The sequence below is a fragment of the Rutilus rutilus genome, assembly GCF_951802725.1.
Source record: "Rutilus rutilus genome assembly, chromosome: 4".
NCBI lineage: Eukaryota > Metazoa > Chordata > Actinopteri > Cypriniformes > Leuciscidae > Rutilus > Rutilus rutilus.
The window spans coordinates 11,386,831-11,404,317 of NC_140212.1; the positions used below are offsets into that span (position 1 = coordinate 11,386,831).

At 37.0% G+C, this 17,487-nt stretch overlaps 1 protein-coding gene across 1 annotated transcript in view; it reads right to left on the minus strand.

Moving 5' to 3' along the window:
- Positions 1-17,487, minus strand: part of nell2b (neural EGFL like 2b) — a 42,756-nt gene that overhangs the window by 18,838 nt on the left and 6,431 nt on the right. Inside the window, exons 3-14 of the mRNA XM_084406356.1 lie at positions 16,396-16,546; positions 15,478-15,651; positions 15,277-15,373; positions 15,096-15,168; positions 14,915-14,997; positions 13,821-13,949; positions 12,633-12,735; positions 12,009-12,100; positions 10,803-10,905; positions 9,175-9,309; positions 6,078-6,203; positions 757-879 (exon numbers count right to left, since the gene is read on the minus strand). Of these exons, the coding sequence (XP_084262482.1) occupies positions 757-879; positions 6,078-6,203; positions 9,175-9,309; positions 10,803-10,905; positions 12,009-12,100; positions 12,633-12,735; positions 13,821-13,949; positions 14,915-14,997; positions 15,096-15,168; positions 15,277-15,373; positions 15,478-15,651; positions 16,396-16,546 (1,389 nt within the window). The remainder of the gene's footprint in view (positions 1-756; positions 880-6,077; positions 6,204-9,174; positions 9,310-10,802; positions 10,906-12,008; positions 12,101-12,632; positions 12,736-13,820; positions 13,950-14,914; positions 14,998-15,095; positions 15,169-15,276; positions 15,374-15,477; positions 15,652-16,395; positions 16,547-17,487) is intronic.

Consider the following 17,487-nt stretch of genomic DNA (forward strand, 5'->3'; position numbering starts at 1 on the left):
ATAATGAAAGGAAAACTACAAGAACTTTTAACTGAACTGTTTAATTGAATAATTACTTTAGGAAAAACCTGTTTACATAATTGAGAAATAGAACACAAATTCCTTTAAATTTTTAATTTTTAATTAATTAATTAATTAATTAATATTAATGTCAACAATTAATATTAATGTCAACAATTAATAAAAAAATATATAATAATTTATAATGAAAGGAAAACTACAAGAACTTTTAACTGAACTGTTTAATTGAATAATTACTTTAGGAAAAACCTGTTTACATAATTGAGAAATAGAACACAAATTCCTTTAAAAAAATTAATTAATTAATTAATTAATATTAATGTCAACAATTAATATAAAAAAAATATAATAATTTATAATGAAAGGAAAACTACAAGAACTTTTAACATAATTTGTTCATAGTCTTTTTTTTGTTTCTTTTATTCGCTGTTAATTTGTTTAGTTAAAACTGTTTACTTGAATAACTTGAAAAGCTTTAATTAAAAATACTATTTGTTTTAATAAAATATGTTAATATTTATAATTATAAAAAAAATAAACAATTTGCTTAGTGTTTATATTTGTTGTTTTATTTGCTTGTAATTAAAATTAACATATTTATATTAGCATGGCCTTAAAAATGTTTTCATATAAACATTTATATAAACAATTATATTTGTTATTGGAAATCGTGTGAAAATTGAACATTTGTACTGTAATATTAGTACAGTGTGGAGTTCAGATGTTTGCTCTTACCTCCGCAGACGGTCCCGTTACCGACGTACCCTGGTTTACAGGAGCAACTGTGTCCGCCAACCGTATTGAAGCAAAGAGCGTTCTCATCACAGGTATTCAGTCCACGCACACACTCATCGTGCTCTGAAAACACAAGGGGAGTGTGCGTCAGTCTGTTTTTGAACAATTTCCTCTAACTTTTTGCACGTTCTGCACTTTCCTTGCAGCTGTTTCTGTCGGAGGGAATACACTTCCATCTTAAAGATGAAAAACAAGCAGAAGGAGAGAGAAAGAGACAGAAAGAAAGAAAGAATAAAATCACTGAAAGGGGGAAGGAGTCAGATGTGAGCACGGTGTTTAGGGAATAACTGACACTATTGTGCAAAAATAATATGCCACAGTCTTTGCCGGAGGTTGTTTGAGATGCTGTCACTATCTGGATAAAAGCAAAGGCTCAAAACCCTAAAAAATGCATATGGTTTATTATATTAAATAAATAAATAATATAATTTATACTATCATTTTCTATAACAAAACTCCCCAAACATAAACTACAGTATGGGCAGTTTTTCAGTTTGAGCCTTTAGGTTTTTCGGTTAGCTTGCTAACCCTAACCAAGAACGATAACTATAAAGATAACTATTAGCGTCCACACCAGCGCACAATATTGTTCTGTTTGTTCTAAGAGTGCGCTAAAGTTTGACGTCTGCTGCTTTAAACGCTCACACTCTTTAAAGCAGGATGGATTCTGATTGGCTGGAAAAAATCATTCTGAAAGAGACTCCAATGATATTGTTTCTCTGCACCGTTGTCGTTATAGTTATGGTGTGGATATTCTTTTATATCTAGTATGATCTTTATCATTATCTCCGGCACGAACTGGCCTTCAGAATCTACCAGGCTGTTTTATGGTGCTGTTCAATTAAGACTTCAATGTAAATGCTATTTTTGTATAAATGAAGCTTGCACTGTGCTATCCTTCCATCCTCATTACAGTTTGATGGGCTTACTACAATATGCACTGTAAAATGGCAATTAAATGTTTCGAGTCAGACTGCAGTGAGCAGGGACACTGGTAAAACTCTTCAGCGACTCTTGACATGACTATACTGGACTAAAACACTGATTTATAATAAGGACAGCAAAGCAGTCCATTTATAGTTTAAAAGAACAGGGTTCAACAGTTCAGTAATAAAAATGAACAATCTTTCTTGAATCTCGAATTGAACTTGATCATGAAACATTCAACAATCATCTGTTACAGTCTTACAATGACCTCCAGGTGACCCCAAGCCTTTGCTAGGACTGCTTGAAATGCCAATGAAAGTTCCTCTGCTTCAGAGACTCATTAATTTCTGTTTGGGCCAAAATGTTCCCAAAGCAGCCAAGAGTTAAGGAGAATCGGAGAGCCTCTCAGAGTGAATTGTGAACTGATCTCACGGCAGTTCATATGACCACACTCGTACAAATTTGTACGATTTTTGCTAAATCGTACATATTTTACGACCTACCCCTGACCCCGCCCCTAAACCCAGCCGTCACTGGGGTTTAAGACAAATCATATGAATCAGTCACATTTTACTCACTCGTACGAATTGGCCGTGAGATAGCGTTGAAAAAAACAGTGAACTTCAGTGAACCTCATAAAAACAACAATAAGACTGAACATCCATTGTTCATACTTTACATTATACGGTTGTGGAGCTTAAATTGAACTGCAGTTTTTAATACGATTTTTCTTTTTCTCCTCATTGTAAGACCAAAAAGAAAAAGAAAAACAATTTGGTCCAATACCAGCTCCATTGGCTTCCCTGATGCCATCCCTGTTTATCTCAATCATTAATATTACGGTCATGCCAAGCAGCGTTTGACTGAGATGAATCCCTCACTGTGGACGTGTCTGTGTGGTCTGATTTCTCATCTGTGTTGACTCATCTGACTATGACAGCTAAAGTGACATCAATTATCCTCCTAATTATTCATTACCAAGGCTCTTCTCTCCTTCTCTCACACATATTCATTTAATTTCTAGCTTCCAGATGGGCAGATCTGTCAGCTACCACCAGGTGGAAAATAGAGAATGTTCTCTCTGCTTCTCATAGTCTGTCTGTCTGTCTGTCACTCACTCTCTCTATCCTCCTTTGAGTTTCCTTCTCTTTTGTTTTATCTCCCAAAATCCCAGTGTTTACACCTGTCTGGTGTCTTTTTCTTCACCACGTGTTACTTTTCATCTCCTCAAATTCCCCCCAGTGTAGTGAAATTGCTTAATCAACTTTAGTCATAAATCTTACAACACAGATCTTTAAATCGCACTCATTAAAATGTCATTAAATCATCTCATTAAAATGCATTTTGACTGATGAATGATGTTGATTGGTTGGGTGTTTTTATGCTGCGGTTCCTCATCAGTGAACATCCCAGGATGCTTTTACAGCTGAATTGAAAATCGTTCAACGACATAAATGCAGATCACATATTCAATCTGAATGCTCTGCTTCTTTTCAGATCGAACAGAGAGACAAAACCATATTCGTTCCATGCCTCTTCTCAAGCATGCAACAAAATCGCTTTTGGAAGAGATGATTCTTTGTGTTTGTACATAAAAGGGATGGTACATCCAAAAATTATAATCATTTACTTATCCTCGTCTTTCGAAAACCTGTATGACTGTTATTCTGTGGAAAACAAAAGTGGTCACCATCCACTTTCACTGTATGTAGCAGCGTGAACATTCTTCAAAACATCTCCTTTTGTGTTCCATGAGCAAAGTTAAACGTATCTGGAATGGCATGAGGGTGAGTAAATGACGAATGTCGAGGTGAACTATCCTTTGAAAAATAGAAACTAAACGAAGGTGAAATCTCTCTCATCTTTGAAGAAACATTTACACTGACATCTACAGCGCATAAATGAGCTGATTGGAGACTAACATCCTTTTAAGCTTAACATCTGCTGACTGCTCAAGAGGAACTAATGAGGAATTGTGTGAGAGACACGTAAAGAAAGGAAAGAGGAACTCCACAATGTCCATTATCAATGCCATTTACTCTTTTTTTGAAACAAGAAATGCTAACTAATGACTGGTACTGTTCATGTAAATGACAAAACCTCTTATCATGCCAACAAGTTTGTTCATTGCAGAGTAAAGGACGCAATTGGTAAATATCACTGAGCCGATCACGAAGGCAAGACAGAGCAATAATGAACAGATATGGAAACAGTGGAGCACAATTAAAATAATTACCGTCATTTAAATAACGTCTGATGTTTTAAATTAAAATAAGATCGGCTGATTAAAAGTGTTCTCGTTTTATATCAGGTAAAGTCTATTACAGCTTCAAATGAAATGAATTCCAGTTTCAGCTGACGTGACTGCAGCCTGCAGATTATCTCATAAAAACCCCACAGGCAAAATATGCAATATATTTCTCTGTGTGACTGCACACATGAATAATTGAAAATAATAATGTTTTGCCATCAGAACGCCAGCCTCACTGAGACTCTAAGTCAGAACAGAAGCAGATGCACAGCTGTGAGCCAATCAACAACAGACGCACGGCTTTCAACCAATCATCAATGGGCTAGATATCCAGAGGGAAGGAGGAGAGATTAAATAGAGTTAAACTGATAACTGCTGTGAGTAATGATTTTATTAAATTGATATAAAAGAAGCAGGGTGTGCATTTAAATTAAAAGGCATCTCTCACCTGTACGTTTTGAGAAGAAGACACAAACTCAGAGGAACAAACAAAATCTGAATTCTATGATTCTAGAGTAGAGTTTTAGCCTTTGAAAGGTCACTGTGAAAACCATCACTTTCTATGACCAAAAAAACACGTTCTAGACAGGCAACATTTTAACTGACTCGACACCTCCAAATATGTTTGGGGCTCAAGTCTGTTCAAATGATACAAGTAAGTTTGCTCATCAACCACTGAGTATGCAGGTTTGCTTGAAGAAAGCAATGAAAAACAAGCAATGCTGAAGCTTTTTCCATAGTGCGCTTGTGCTTTCACATAATAATAAAGCCCTTTCCATGCAGCATTAAAACGAGCAGAGGTCAGAGAACTTGATGGCGAGGTCGGTGTAATGCAGACTACTTGAAAATAATAGCAATAAATAATAACAATGCAGCTGGCCTTGATTACTCATGGATTTATGAGATAATCAGCAGAAAGAAAACAAATCTAGAATAGTTTCCCAAATAAAAGCTGAATTGTTGTTGGCCATGATGCACCTTACAGCCCAGGTGCAGTTTTATTTATGCTTTTTTTGTGTATTTATTGAGATAGAAACCTTCCTGGACTCTGTTGTAATTAATTGAGTTTTAAAGTAGGTCACAGAAGGACTAAGATTCGTGTAGCTGTTCCCTTGCACCGTGTTTCGCTTCCTTATCCTGTGCTCCTGAAGAGATTTAATTGCTTTTTTAAGTTAAAGATCAGGAACACAGTACCATCTGTACTTTCCCTCAGTGAAAACTTTCGCATATGCTGCCTTTCTTGAACTTTTTGTTTCATTCTTGTTCTTCCTCTATTGCACACATTGTTAAAACAATGTTAAACAATGCTTGATAAGTTGCATAAAACATATTTATGTAAACAATTATATTTTGTTGTGTCTGTATGTTGCCTGGAGATGTAATGTATTTAGAATTCTAATTATTTATATATTAGTAATTAAATCAAACAACATTCCTTTATTTACTTATATTAAAATGTTAAAAATAGCACAAAAATAATGCTATTAAATTTACACTTAACACAACATAACAGAACCGGCTCCTGCATTAGATTAACTGGTATAACACACTAAATAAATAAATAAATAAAATAAGGTTGTTGCATGAAATAAAATGTTTCTAAAATTAAATAATTAAATAATTAAATAATTAAATAACTAAATAGTTATTAATAGTTAAAAAGAAAGAAAGAAAGAAAGAAAGAAAGAAAGAAAGAAAGAAAGAAAGAAAGAAAGAAAGAAAGAAAGAAAGAAAGAAAGAAAGGTGATTGTTTATATGATTTTTAAATTAAGTCTAATATTCACAAATGTGAATCATATTTTTTAAAAGGTGAAAGGTGAAGCATTAAAAAAAAATTCGGAGTGCAGTTTGGCAGAGCAAACATGTAAATAACAGAAAATATGTTACACGTACCTTATCAAATTATTTTATGGGGACTTTAAAAACATTTTAATGACCTAGACACATTAAGTCATGGTGCTATTCTGATAGATTCAGGTTTGAATGCAGCCTGCATTCTCCCCAATAATTAATTATACATTCCTGGCAAAACACACACACACACACACACACACACACACATTATAATGTTCTCTGTACTCACCTGTGCAGGAGTAATCATCAATACGGACGTAGCCGGTGTGACAGACACACATAAAGGATCCGGGTGTGTTCATACACATCGTGTTCTCCCTGCAGTAGTGTTTCCCCTCTGCACACTCATCGATATCTGCAAACCATAGCAGAACACAAGACACTCTGTTCCATGACCTGAACACAACACAGTTCTCAAAACATTTGGGAAGAAGCTTTGCCAAAAAAAACCATTCACACTGCAGCTGTGATCAATTAACAGCATTTGTCAAGGGTGCTGGAGGATCCAGTCATTACATCATGAGCGAATAACATTACTGTTCACACTGCTGCAGGAAACTGCTAAGACTGTAAAATAACAGGAACGCCAACACCATGTTTGAATGTTTCAAAGAATATTTAAGGGAAAGCACAAAAATTATGTAATTATTTAATCAAGCTTTTTTATTGCCTCCATTTTACTCCTTGTCTTCCATGGAACAAAACAATTAAACTTTAACATTTTCATAATAGCTCCAGGTAAAGCTTTTAAACTTTTTTGTGCATCTTTCTGAAGGTTTGGCAGCATTGATGACAGAAAGAAGATAAATACATCTAAAGAGTTAAAGGTTTGAATAACTTTTGCAAATAATGTACAGTACTGTACTGTATGTGTCTCAGTTCAGTTCTTAAACTGCATTAACAAAACACAGAGCACTTCTAGACCTTTCACTTTCTGTCCCTTTCCTCCACCTCCTTCACTTTCTCAGCCTCCAGTTTTTACACTTTTCATAGAGACGCTCTTGTCCTTCAGTCCACCCACTCTCTCCTCCTCAATAATACTTTATATAATCTTTCTTACATTACTTACTCAACCAACCAATCTACAAAAAGCACAAAATCATTTTCTTAATCAGCATTTTGTCTCTTTCCCAGTACAAATATCCTTAAAACAAGATATATTTAATAAAGAAACAGTTGCTTGAGATAAAGTATTGTACTGAACTGATTTGTGTGACTTTTATGCTTAAAATAAAAATCCACCAACCGACCAATCCATCCATCCATCCATCCATCCATCCATCCATCCATCCATCCATCCATCCATCCATCCATCCCACCACTCCAACCCACCAATCCATCAATCCATCCATCCATCCATCCATCCATCCATCCATCCCACCACTCCAACCCACCAACCGACCAATCCATCCATCCATCCATCCATCCATCCATCCATCCATCCATCCATCCATCCATCCATCCATCCATCCATCCATCCATCCATCCATCCCACCACTCCAACCCACCAACCGACCAATCCATCAATCCATCCATCCATCCATCCATCCATCCATCCATCCATCCATCCATCCATCCATCCATCCATCCATCCATCCATCCATCCATCCATCCATCCATCCCAACCAACCAACCAACCAATCATCCATGCATCCATATATCCATCATCCAACCAACCAAACCATCCATCCATCCATCCATCCATCCATCCATCCATCCATCCAACCAAACAATCATCCATGCATCCATCATCCAACCAACCATCCATCCATACATACAGTACATACATCCACCCCACCACTCCATCCATCCATCCATCCATCCATCCACCGCACCTACTACTCCAATCATTCATCCAACCAACCAATCACCCATCCATCCATCCATCCATCCATCCATCCATCCATCCATCCATCCATCCATCCATCCATCCATCCATCCATCCATCCATCCATCCATCCATTCATCATCCAACCAGTCAATCAACCAACTAAACCATCCATCCATGCACCCCAACCAACCAATCATCAATGCATCCATATATCCATCATCCAACCAACCAACCAAACCATCCATCCATCCATCCATCCATCCATCCATCCATCCATCAATCCATCCAACCAACTATCCATCCATCATCATCATACCAACCAATCCTCCATGCATCCATACATCCATGCATTCATACCATCCAACCATATAAAACTAAATAAAGAAAATAAAAATAAAATAGAAAGAATTCTCTGAAAACAAGACACAGTATATTCTCTGAAAAAAATTCTTAATTACAAACACAGAGCATAGCAACCACTTTTGAGGAATAATAATTATAATATATAGCCTTTGTTTACCAGTTGCTTCAGCCATTGCCTGATAAAGTCAAGCTTCTTTTTTAAGATAGCATTGCAGGGCAGCTGTAAACAAACTGTAAATCCATCAGAGCAATATGTTTGGCGTAACAGTAAATAGAGGAGGGAAATTCTCCAAAGTCTTATCTGTCCCAATGTGTCTGCTGTGTGGGATTCAGAGCCTAAATTGAGGAGGAAAAAAACTTTCTCATCACTTCTGTAATTGAAAATATAATGCCTTTTTCGGCCGCTTTTGTTCTAGAAGATATGAATCCCAAATTAATAATTTTAAGTTTTTTTTCAGAGCTGCTTTGGCACTGGTATTATCCATATGCCTGAGGCTGCTGCAAACTACAGACTACAACAGTCCACGTAAACATACTGAATTTCACCCAAACTAACAGGACAAACTAACAGTCTTTCATATAGAGGCATTATTTAAAGCTGATGTGTGTAATTTCAATGTTGAAACATTTATATATATATATATATATATATATATATTATTGATTGTCTATGCCGGAGATGTCCTACTACGAATCACAGTGACAAAGGTCACATTAAGACAAAGCAAATTGTTCACCTATGGTAAAACAAAAAAATAGTCATTGGTCTTTTGTGTGGAAATAAATATCCATCACACACTCGCTGGGCTGCCTTGTATGTTTAGACAAGGGTACATCCTATTAAAAGCCAGCGAGCCACAGGAATCCCCCTTCACATCTGTACACACACTCGCACAGCATGAACTCCAGGGTTTAAAATGCATTAATTACAACTGTAAGGATAATAGTGGTGCTGAAATATTTATTCAGCGAGACACTAAGTAATCACCAGTCTACAGCTTTTATCGGCAACTCCTCCTCCTGTGATTGCAGGCAATTTAGTGATTTGTGAAAGCCCTGTTATTTGCTTATACAAAACAGAAATTTTAAGCAAGCAAATCTGTGGCTGGTTTGTCTGTGGGAGTTTGAATACCTTGGCAGTAGGCGCTGTCGTCCCTGAGCGCATGATATCCCTCTTTACAACTGCAGCAAGCTCCTGCCTCTAGGTTAATGCAGTCCGAATTCTCCACACAATTGCGGTTGTGCCCATCAGCACAGAAATCATGCCCTGGGAGTGAGATAAAGTAGAAGTGCTATGCAATGCCTAAAATCGGACATTTATAATTGATGGATTATAAATTACACTTATCCCCCCCGTGTTGACAAATTTTCAGCTCATACTAATAGATGAAAAACTATACAGTACATTCAGTTGGGGAGGATTTATTGTTCACCTACTCCTGGCTAATTGGCATAACATTTCATGTTGGGTCGTTTTGGGACATCGCATGTCCTGCGGTGTGACAGGCTATATACACCATCTAAAATCATTTTAAACAGCATTTTGCTAATTATTTTATAATTGTTAATAAATTACTTCTTAATGGGGTTTTAAAGGGATACTCCACTTTTTTTGGAAATAGGCTCATTTTACAACTCCCCCAGAGTTAAACAGTTGAGTTTTACCGTTTTCGAATCCATTCAGTTTTAGCATAGCTTAGCATAGATCATTGAATCGGACAAGACCATTAGCATCTCTCTCAAAAAAATTACCAAAGAGTTTCGATATTTTTCTTATTTAAAACTTGACACTTCGGTAGTTACATCGTGTACAAAGACCGACGGAAAATGTCAAGTTGCGATTTTCTAGGCTGATATATGGCTAGGAACTATACTCTCATTCCTGCGTAATAATCAAGAAACTTTGCTGCCGAACCATGAGTCCAGCAGGCGTAATGATATGACGCAGCGCCTGAAAATAGTCCCCAGCTCGGTAACTTCCAACGTGACCGGGACTAAGTTTGTCTAACCTATTAGACCTATTTTCAGCGCCGCTAAATGGAAAACGGTAAAACTCAACTGTTTAACTCTGGGGGAGTTGTAAAATGAGCATATTTCCAAAAAAAATGGAGTATCCCTTTAATTGGTCTGTTTTACTTGTTTTCCAACAAACATCCTTAAAATCAGTTTACTAAGCCTAGTTTTAATAGATTGTATCTTAAATGTAACTGTACATTCGTCTATTGCACTGGTTTCACTAGTTTTTAACTTGTTTACACTGAAAACAAGTAAAGAAAACCGATATCTTATGCAGTGTTGCTTGTCAAATAAATTGATTAGATATTTGAACTTGAAAATTTGTGCAAATAGTTAAAATATTTATCTTTTTTTGCAGTGCTTATATGATCTCAAATTAATAGAAAGAATACATAGACTATTTGTACTTTAAAAAAATAATTTTTCACACCACAAGATTCTTTAAAACAAAATTGTTTAAAAATGTTACTGCACACTGTGGCTCCATATGTGAACTATGAGAGGTGCGGTAAAGTCAAGCATTACCTGCCCTTTGAAGCATCACTGTTACAATGGGGTGTTATGTGTGTGTGGTGATGTGTGAAGACTGGAATAGATGTTTGCTGTCATGCACAGTCATGGCTTGGTGTTGAGCACAAATCTAGTTTGTGTGCACAGTGGTCAAAGGTGGCTGCCCTTAATATGACTCCAATCAGTGGAGTGTAGAAGGTGTGTGTTATTTCTGCGTGTGTGAGTGTGTCGAACCTCTGCACACTTTGCAGCAGCGGTCTGTGAGTGTGATCTGCTCTGACTCTGGGCAGTTCAGCTCTGGACAAGTAGTCATCTCAACCCTACGCATACTTCGATCCTGCAAACACACAAACAAGTGTTTATTCAACTAATCTTGCAAGTCAAACATCCAGGTTAAAATGCTAGTTAAGATGCTAGTTTCTGAGCATGGTATCTTTTTCTAAGCTGGTCTAAGCTGGTTCAAGCAACAAACCAGCTTCCAAGATCATCCCGATGATTTCTGGAACATGACCAACCAGCTTGACCAGTTTGGACGAGCTATCATGTTCCAAAAAACAGTTATGAGCTTAAGATGGATTTTCAAACTCAAATGCTGCTTGGAATTTAAAACAGTCAGACATAATTCAAATTCTGCCTGAATTCAAATGCTACTTAGAATTAAAATTCATAACCAGGCTCAGAAAAATAGTCTAATTCTGCCTTGAATTCAAACTCACAAACAGATGCAGATAGAATTCAAATTCTGCCTGGAATTCAAATTCATAATTAGACCCATACAGAATTCAAATTCAAATTCTGCCTGAAATTCAAATACATAACCAGGCCCAAACAGAATTCAAATTCATAATTAGACCCAGAGAGATTTCAAATTCAGATTCAAATTCTGCCTGTAATTCAAATATATAACCAGACCCAGATAGAATTAAAATTCAGATTCAAAAGTGCTTGGAATTCAAATTCTTAACCAGGCTCAGACAGAGTTCAAATTCTGCCTGGAATTCGAATTCGTAACCATGCTTAGAAAAAAAAAAAAAAATCGAATTCTATCTGGAATTCCAATTTATAACCAGAACCAGATTGACTTCAAATTCTGCTTGGAATTCAAATTCGTAATCAAACCCAAACCCAGACAGAATTCACATGCTGCTTGGCATTCCAATTCATAACCAGGCCCAGGTAGAATCAGCGCCAGCAGAACTCAGATTTCCACAGAATTCAAATTCCCATCATTCATGTCATCCACCCATTGTGTGTTTATTTATGACAGATTATGATTGATCATGCTTTCATCTACAAATAAGAGTGCAGTTATCTCAGCTCCAATTAACAAATCCACCTTACACAATTCAAAAAGGAGTGCAAAAAATTGCAGAAGGGTCAGATTCTGGTTTGGGCCTGCTGAAAACCTTCCGACCATCGGCCTTCAGTTACACTACTTACCCTGCATTCAAACAGCAGACAGTTTCCCTCAGAGTCGTGTACGCTCTTACGATCACCTTCCACGTACACTCTTCCTCTGAACAGACACACGGCTAAAGACGGAAAGATATAAAGAGGAAAAGAAGAAGAAAACAAGGAACACACAAGAAATTAAGAAGATAGAGACAAAACAAAGCGCTTTAGAGTGCAAACAGTAAAGCATTGATTGAGCAAGCATGTTAGATTAAGCCAACCAGAACGCAGTGTTAAATAAAGCCCTGGTCATCAGTCAAACTGCTATTAGCTTCTGCACATTAGCTCTGCTCACTCAAACACAACAAGCTGCACACTGGCCTTGAATTATTAATGATACCAGAGAAAGTGTGTGACAGCGTTGTGTGTGTGTTGACATTCAAATTTGTGGCAGCGGTAACCTAGCAACACAGGGATGTGGTCAGTTTGTCATCAAGACTGGAGAATGATTATATAAAAGATTTTGGGTGGAAAAAGATAGTGAGGTGAGAATCGAGAAGATAGAGAGATAAAGGAGCAATGAGCCAAAGGGAGAGAGAGGAAAAGTTGTAAAATATATGCAGCTCTATAGATGCGTGGCCTCATTTTGTGTGTGTGAGTGTGTGTACTCACGCTGGCACTCTTTACAGCATTCTCCAGGCATGTAGATTGGAGCTGTATCAGGAGGGCACTGAGGGGGTGGGCAGAAAATACTCTCACACTCCACTGTACCATTCTGCAGGTTGAACACACACACCATCATCATCCTCATCCTCATCCTCATTATCATCATCATCATCATCGTCAATAAAACAGCTTCACAATTACATGATTCAGCAAAATAAGCGAACAAAATCAGACATTTCATGAACTTAGACTAAAACAAATCCCAACAAATACTCGTGCGTTCCAACACTGACAACTACAAAACAGCTAGATTTGCCAAACTTCTGTACTATGGCTTCAAAACTTAGCATTTTATCTTTAATAAATGTACAATGATTTAAGGATGTTTGGATATTTTATTCTGTGGTGGAAGCAGGGAATCAAAAAAAGGTAATTGCGACTTTTTATCTCACAATTCGGCCATTTTTTCCGTGCAATTCTGAGTTTATATCTCACTCTTTTTCTCAGAATTGTGAGATATAAACTCGCTATATTGAATGTTATAAAGAAATAAAAAAGATCAGAATTGTGAAATATAAACTTGCAATTGTGAGAAATAAAGTCTTAATTGTGAGAATTCTGAAAAGTCTGAATTTTTTTTTTTTCACATGGTGGATACAAGCTTCCATATTACAGAGCCCAGGCTTAAAGACACATGGTGATGTTAAAAAACAAAAATGTGAGGAAAACTCGTATATTTCAATACTTTTACGTTTTCTACAAAACTTTAGCTTTCCTCTGAGAAATTTTGTGCACTCACAAAACCTTTATGATGGAAATAAAGTAGGAAAAATTATATATTTTTATTTCGTTCAAAATCGTTTTGCTAAAATAAAAGCAAATGTTTCATGAGCGAACACAAAGTTTTGGGGAGAACGTAATACTTTTGCAAGAGAATGCAAAAGTTTTGTAAGAGCATTAAAAGCATCACATTTTTTTTCCATCACCATGTCCCCTTAGGGTACAGGAAAATAATGCTTCCCACACGTAGTAGTCACATCATAGCTTGTTTCCATAATTTGGAATGGAATTCATTCATGTCTCAAATAACCAACTATCAATGAAAAATAATGATTTCTAGTTGCTTTGTCGCTGAAAATCATTGCAATTTTGAACAATCCTAAGATTCCCCGTCCTGGGAATTCATGAGCTTACTGAGCATGTGCAGTTTCTGCATCCATCTATCCAAGCGTCATCGTCCCTGTATATCTCTCCGTTCAGGGTACACGTCCTCTCACAGTAACATCCATCCAAGTACTTCATCTTCTCTTCGGCAAGTGCCAACTACAGCACAATAAAGACACGAGGAAGAAGAGAGGCTGCGACTGAATGATGAATCAATATAGTGGGAGGCGATACAAAAAAAGAAGAGCAAGCAAAAAATAAATGTTAGAAGGAGAGGGGAATAAGAGTTTTATGATGAAGGCAGCGTTTGTGGTGTTCACTCTTAAGGACATTAAACAGACCATAGCAAATAAAAACTAGTGACATTTAACACAAAAAGAAAAAGAAAAAATAGATTGAAGGAAAAATTATGTCAATGCTTTTGTGTTCCCACAAGAAACTTTGCATTGGCTCGCAAAATGTTTGCGTTCTCCAGAGAAACGTTGTATTTACTTGCAAAGAACTCTTGCGAGCAAACACAACGTTTTCTCAGGAGAACGCAAACATTTTTCGAGGGAAAGCAAAAGCATTTAAATATGTTTTTTCCTCCCATCTCATATTTTTTCCATCACCATGTCCCTCTTGGGGCTCCGTACACTACAAACCTTGTGTAGTGGAAAGAAATTAAACAAGTCCCAATCAAGTTGAACACATCTCTAACTCAATACCTTTCTAAACTACTAACAATAGCAACATTAGCATCCTAAATTACCGGTAATATATATTTTTTCCATTCTTCACCATATAAGTAACCCCCAAAATATAACAAAAATGTATTTAAAGCCCAAGTTAACCCTAACCCTAACCACATAAAATGCTTAATTTCAACATTTCTCATCTAGTTCTGTGCAAAGCATCCTGGGAAATAGAAAATTCCCTTCTTGAACGAATGATTTAGTCCCAATGCAAATGGATTAAATAAACTTGTATATTACAAATTTAAATTCATTGCACAGAATGAAAATGAAAGTTTTTTTTTTTCAACAATTATTTTGCATTAGCTCAGTATAATTAAATAAATCGAGCAAGCAGAAAAATTCTGTTTTCGAAGTCAGGCTACCCCAATGCTAAACATTTTAACTTGCCTTGTTTGATGTTTTAGCTAAAATATCTTGAAGTTCCATGATCTTCTGAACCAGCCCATGGAAATCATTACAAGTGGGACAAGCTGCAAAAGTGGTGAACGTGCATTAATGGCATTTCCAGACCAGTGAGTAAACAAAGTGCATTTTTTTTCTGTGCCGTCTACAGAGAGCATGCACTTACTACGATTGAGATCTGGGCACTGGACGATGTATCCATGGGGTACGACTACCAACTGAACATCTTGCATCACTCCCTGACAGAAAGATATTGCAGAAAGCAAGTCAGAAAGATGTAGACAGGACTAATGTACAACTTTTACATATTTTATGGTCAATTTTCAATGTGCAAGGCTATGTTGTACCCTGAAGAATCCATGGGCGTCATTTCTTTGACCGAGCCAGATGTTTGTTCCTCTGGGAAAGTCCATAGATGGCATCTCCATAATCCTTTCGTAAATTCTGAAAGCAATTACAAATAAAAAGCAACGAGTGAACACTGATAAGTACGAATACAAGGCATTCAAATCCATCTCTGTTGGTCCTTTTATTTTCAAGCCATTCACCTGTTGCAGTCAATATGGAGCACCACTTGGTTGGCGCTGAATGCCAGGGAGACTTTGTGCCAGTGTCCATCTGCCAGACTATAGGGGAAGACCTCTTTCTGCTGCCGCTGGTCTGAGGTTTGGAAGAAGAGACGGATCTCATTACGCAGACCGCTGCTCTCTACCTCCAGAAACCTAAGGAGGAAGCCAAGGAAACAGATTTACTTCGTGAAAAGTCATAATCATGAATCAGTTGCTTAAAATCTTATAAGAACTAACTGCTGCCATAGCTCTTATGTTCCCATGCACAATACCTCTGCAGGTTAAGCTGCCAGTTGGTTGTTATTAAATTCTGGAATGTGGAAAAACAGCAGGGAAAAAAATGGAGCTATGGGGAATGTGTGAGTTCTGAATGAATGTGAAGACGAGCAGTGATCCATGAATTTCTTGGCCAGTACTCCGAGTGCTGACCTTAAAGATGTGGTAGAATCAATACTGTGAGTGTTTAAGAAATGTCAGTGGACACTCTAATCAGAAATGTTTCAGACATTCCATCGGGAGAAGAGATTATGTGTTCCTCTGAGAAACAGTCAATTAAAATAGAAAAAAATAGAAAGAAGGTTTTACTGGAGCAAAAGCCTACCTCTGGATGCACAGATAGGTGAATAAATGAATGATTGAATGAGAGAGAGAGAGAGAGAGAGAGAGAAAGAGAGAAAGAGAGAGAGAGAGAGAAAGCGAGAGAGAGAGAGAAAGCGCGAGAGAGAGAAAAGCGAGAGCGAGAGCGAGAGAGAGAGAGAGAGAGAGAGAGAGAGAGAGAGAGAGAGATAGACAGATAGATAGATAGATAGATAGATAGATAGATAGATAGATAGATAGATAGATAGATAGATAGATAGATAGATAGATAGATAGATAGATAGATAGATAGATAGATACCTCTGTTCTCCATAGTGGATGGACAGCAGCACTCCTGAGCTGAACTTCTCCTGTTTGAGAGTCAGTAGAAGAGTGAACTCTGTTCTTCCTTTCAACTTCTGAATAATTCTCTCTGCTGCCTTGAGGGAAGCTCTTGCATTCCTAGATGAGCCTGATGGAGAGAGTGACAGAAAAGACAGAAAAGGAGAGCAATACAATACATTAAAAACATATAAAATATATATAACACAGAACAGATCAGACAGATGAAAATGTTTGATCCATCCATCCTGTTATGTCAAGTACTGTACACAACACAATTATCAGCTTGTAATTGAATTTGTTAATCATTTAGGCTCATAACTACTGGTACCAAACAAAAGCGGCATAGAAGCAGAAAGCAAGTGACTTTAGTTTCCAGACCATGATGGAGATAACTATGGCCGTTTTGCATCAAGGGACCATCTGGTGAAATTTATGTTTTATATATCCACTCTGGAGCCAGTGTGAATACTGAACTAAGCAGAATAAATGAGCGTGATAAATACCAAGGGGTCAAAGTTTTACTGGTTAGCATTGTCGGGTTAACCCCCGCTGAAAAGAAACCATACCATCTGCACCTAAAAAAGGATTTTTCACCATAATGTCTATTCAGTTTTTTTTTTTATTGTGTCAAAAAACAACATATACAGTGCTTGCATTTTATTTTATTGCTGCCTTTTCACATAACAGAGCAGGATAGCAAATTCTTGATGTGATTTTTCAGAACGATTAGTCAAATAGCATCAACAGCTCTAGGGCCTGATGTACAGTATAAACGTTGCATGTAGGCTACGCACAAAACCAGCATGTATGCATACGTAATTTTCCACGCACATATTGGGATTTATACAAAATAAACTTGTGAGCACCGTCCACACAGGCCCCCAAAACGCATAAAAAGTTTTCCGTTTTTAGTTGGTGTCGTGTAAACGACCCCTAAGAATAAAAACAAGACTAAAAGAAAACATGATCATGACAATTATATAAGGAAATGAGGATGGTGGACAGACATGCGGGACACGTGGCTCGTGACACTGACGTGAGTGGCAATAGCACAAAAATAAAAAGAAA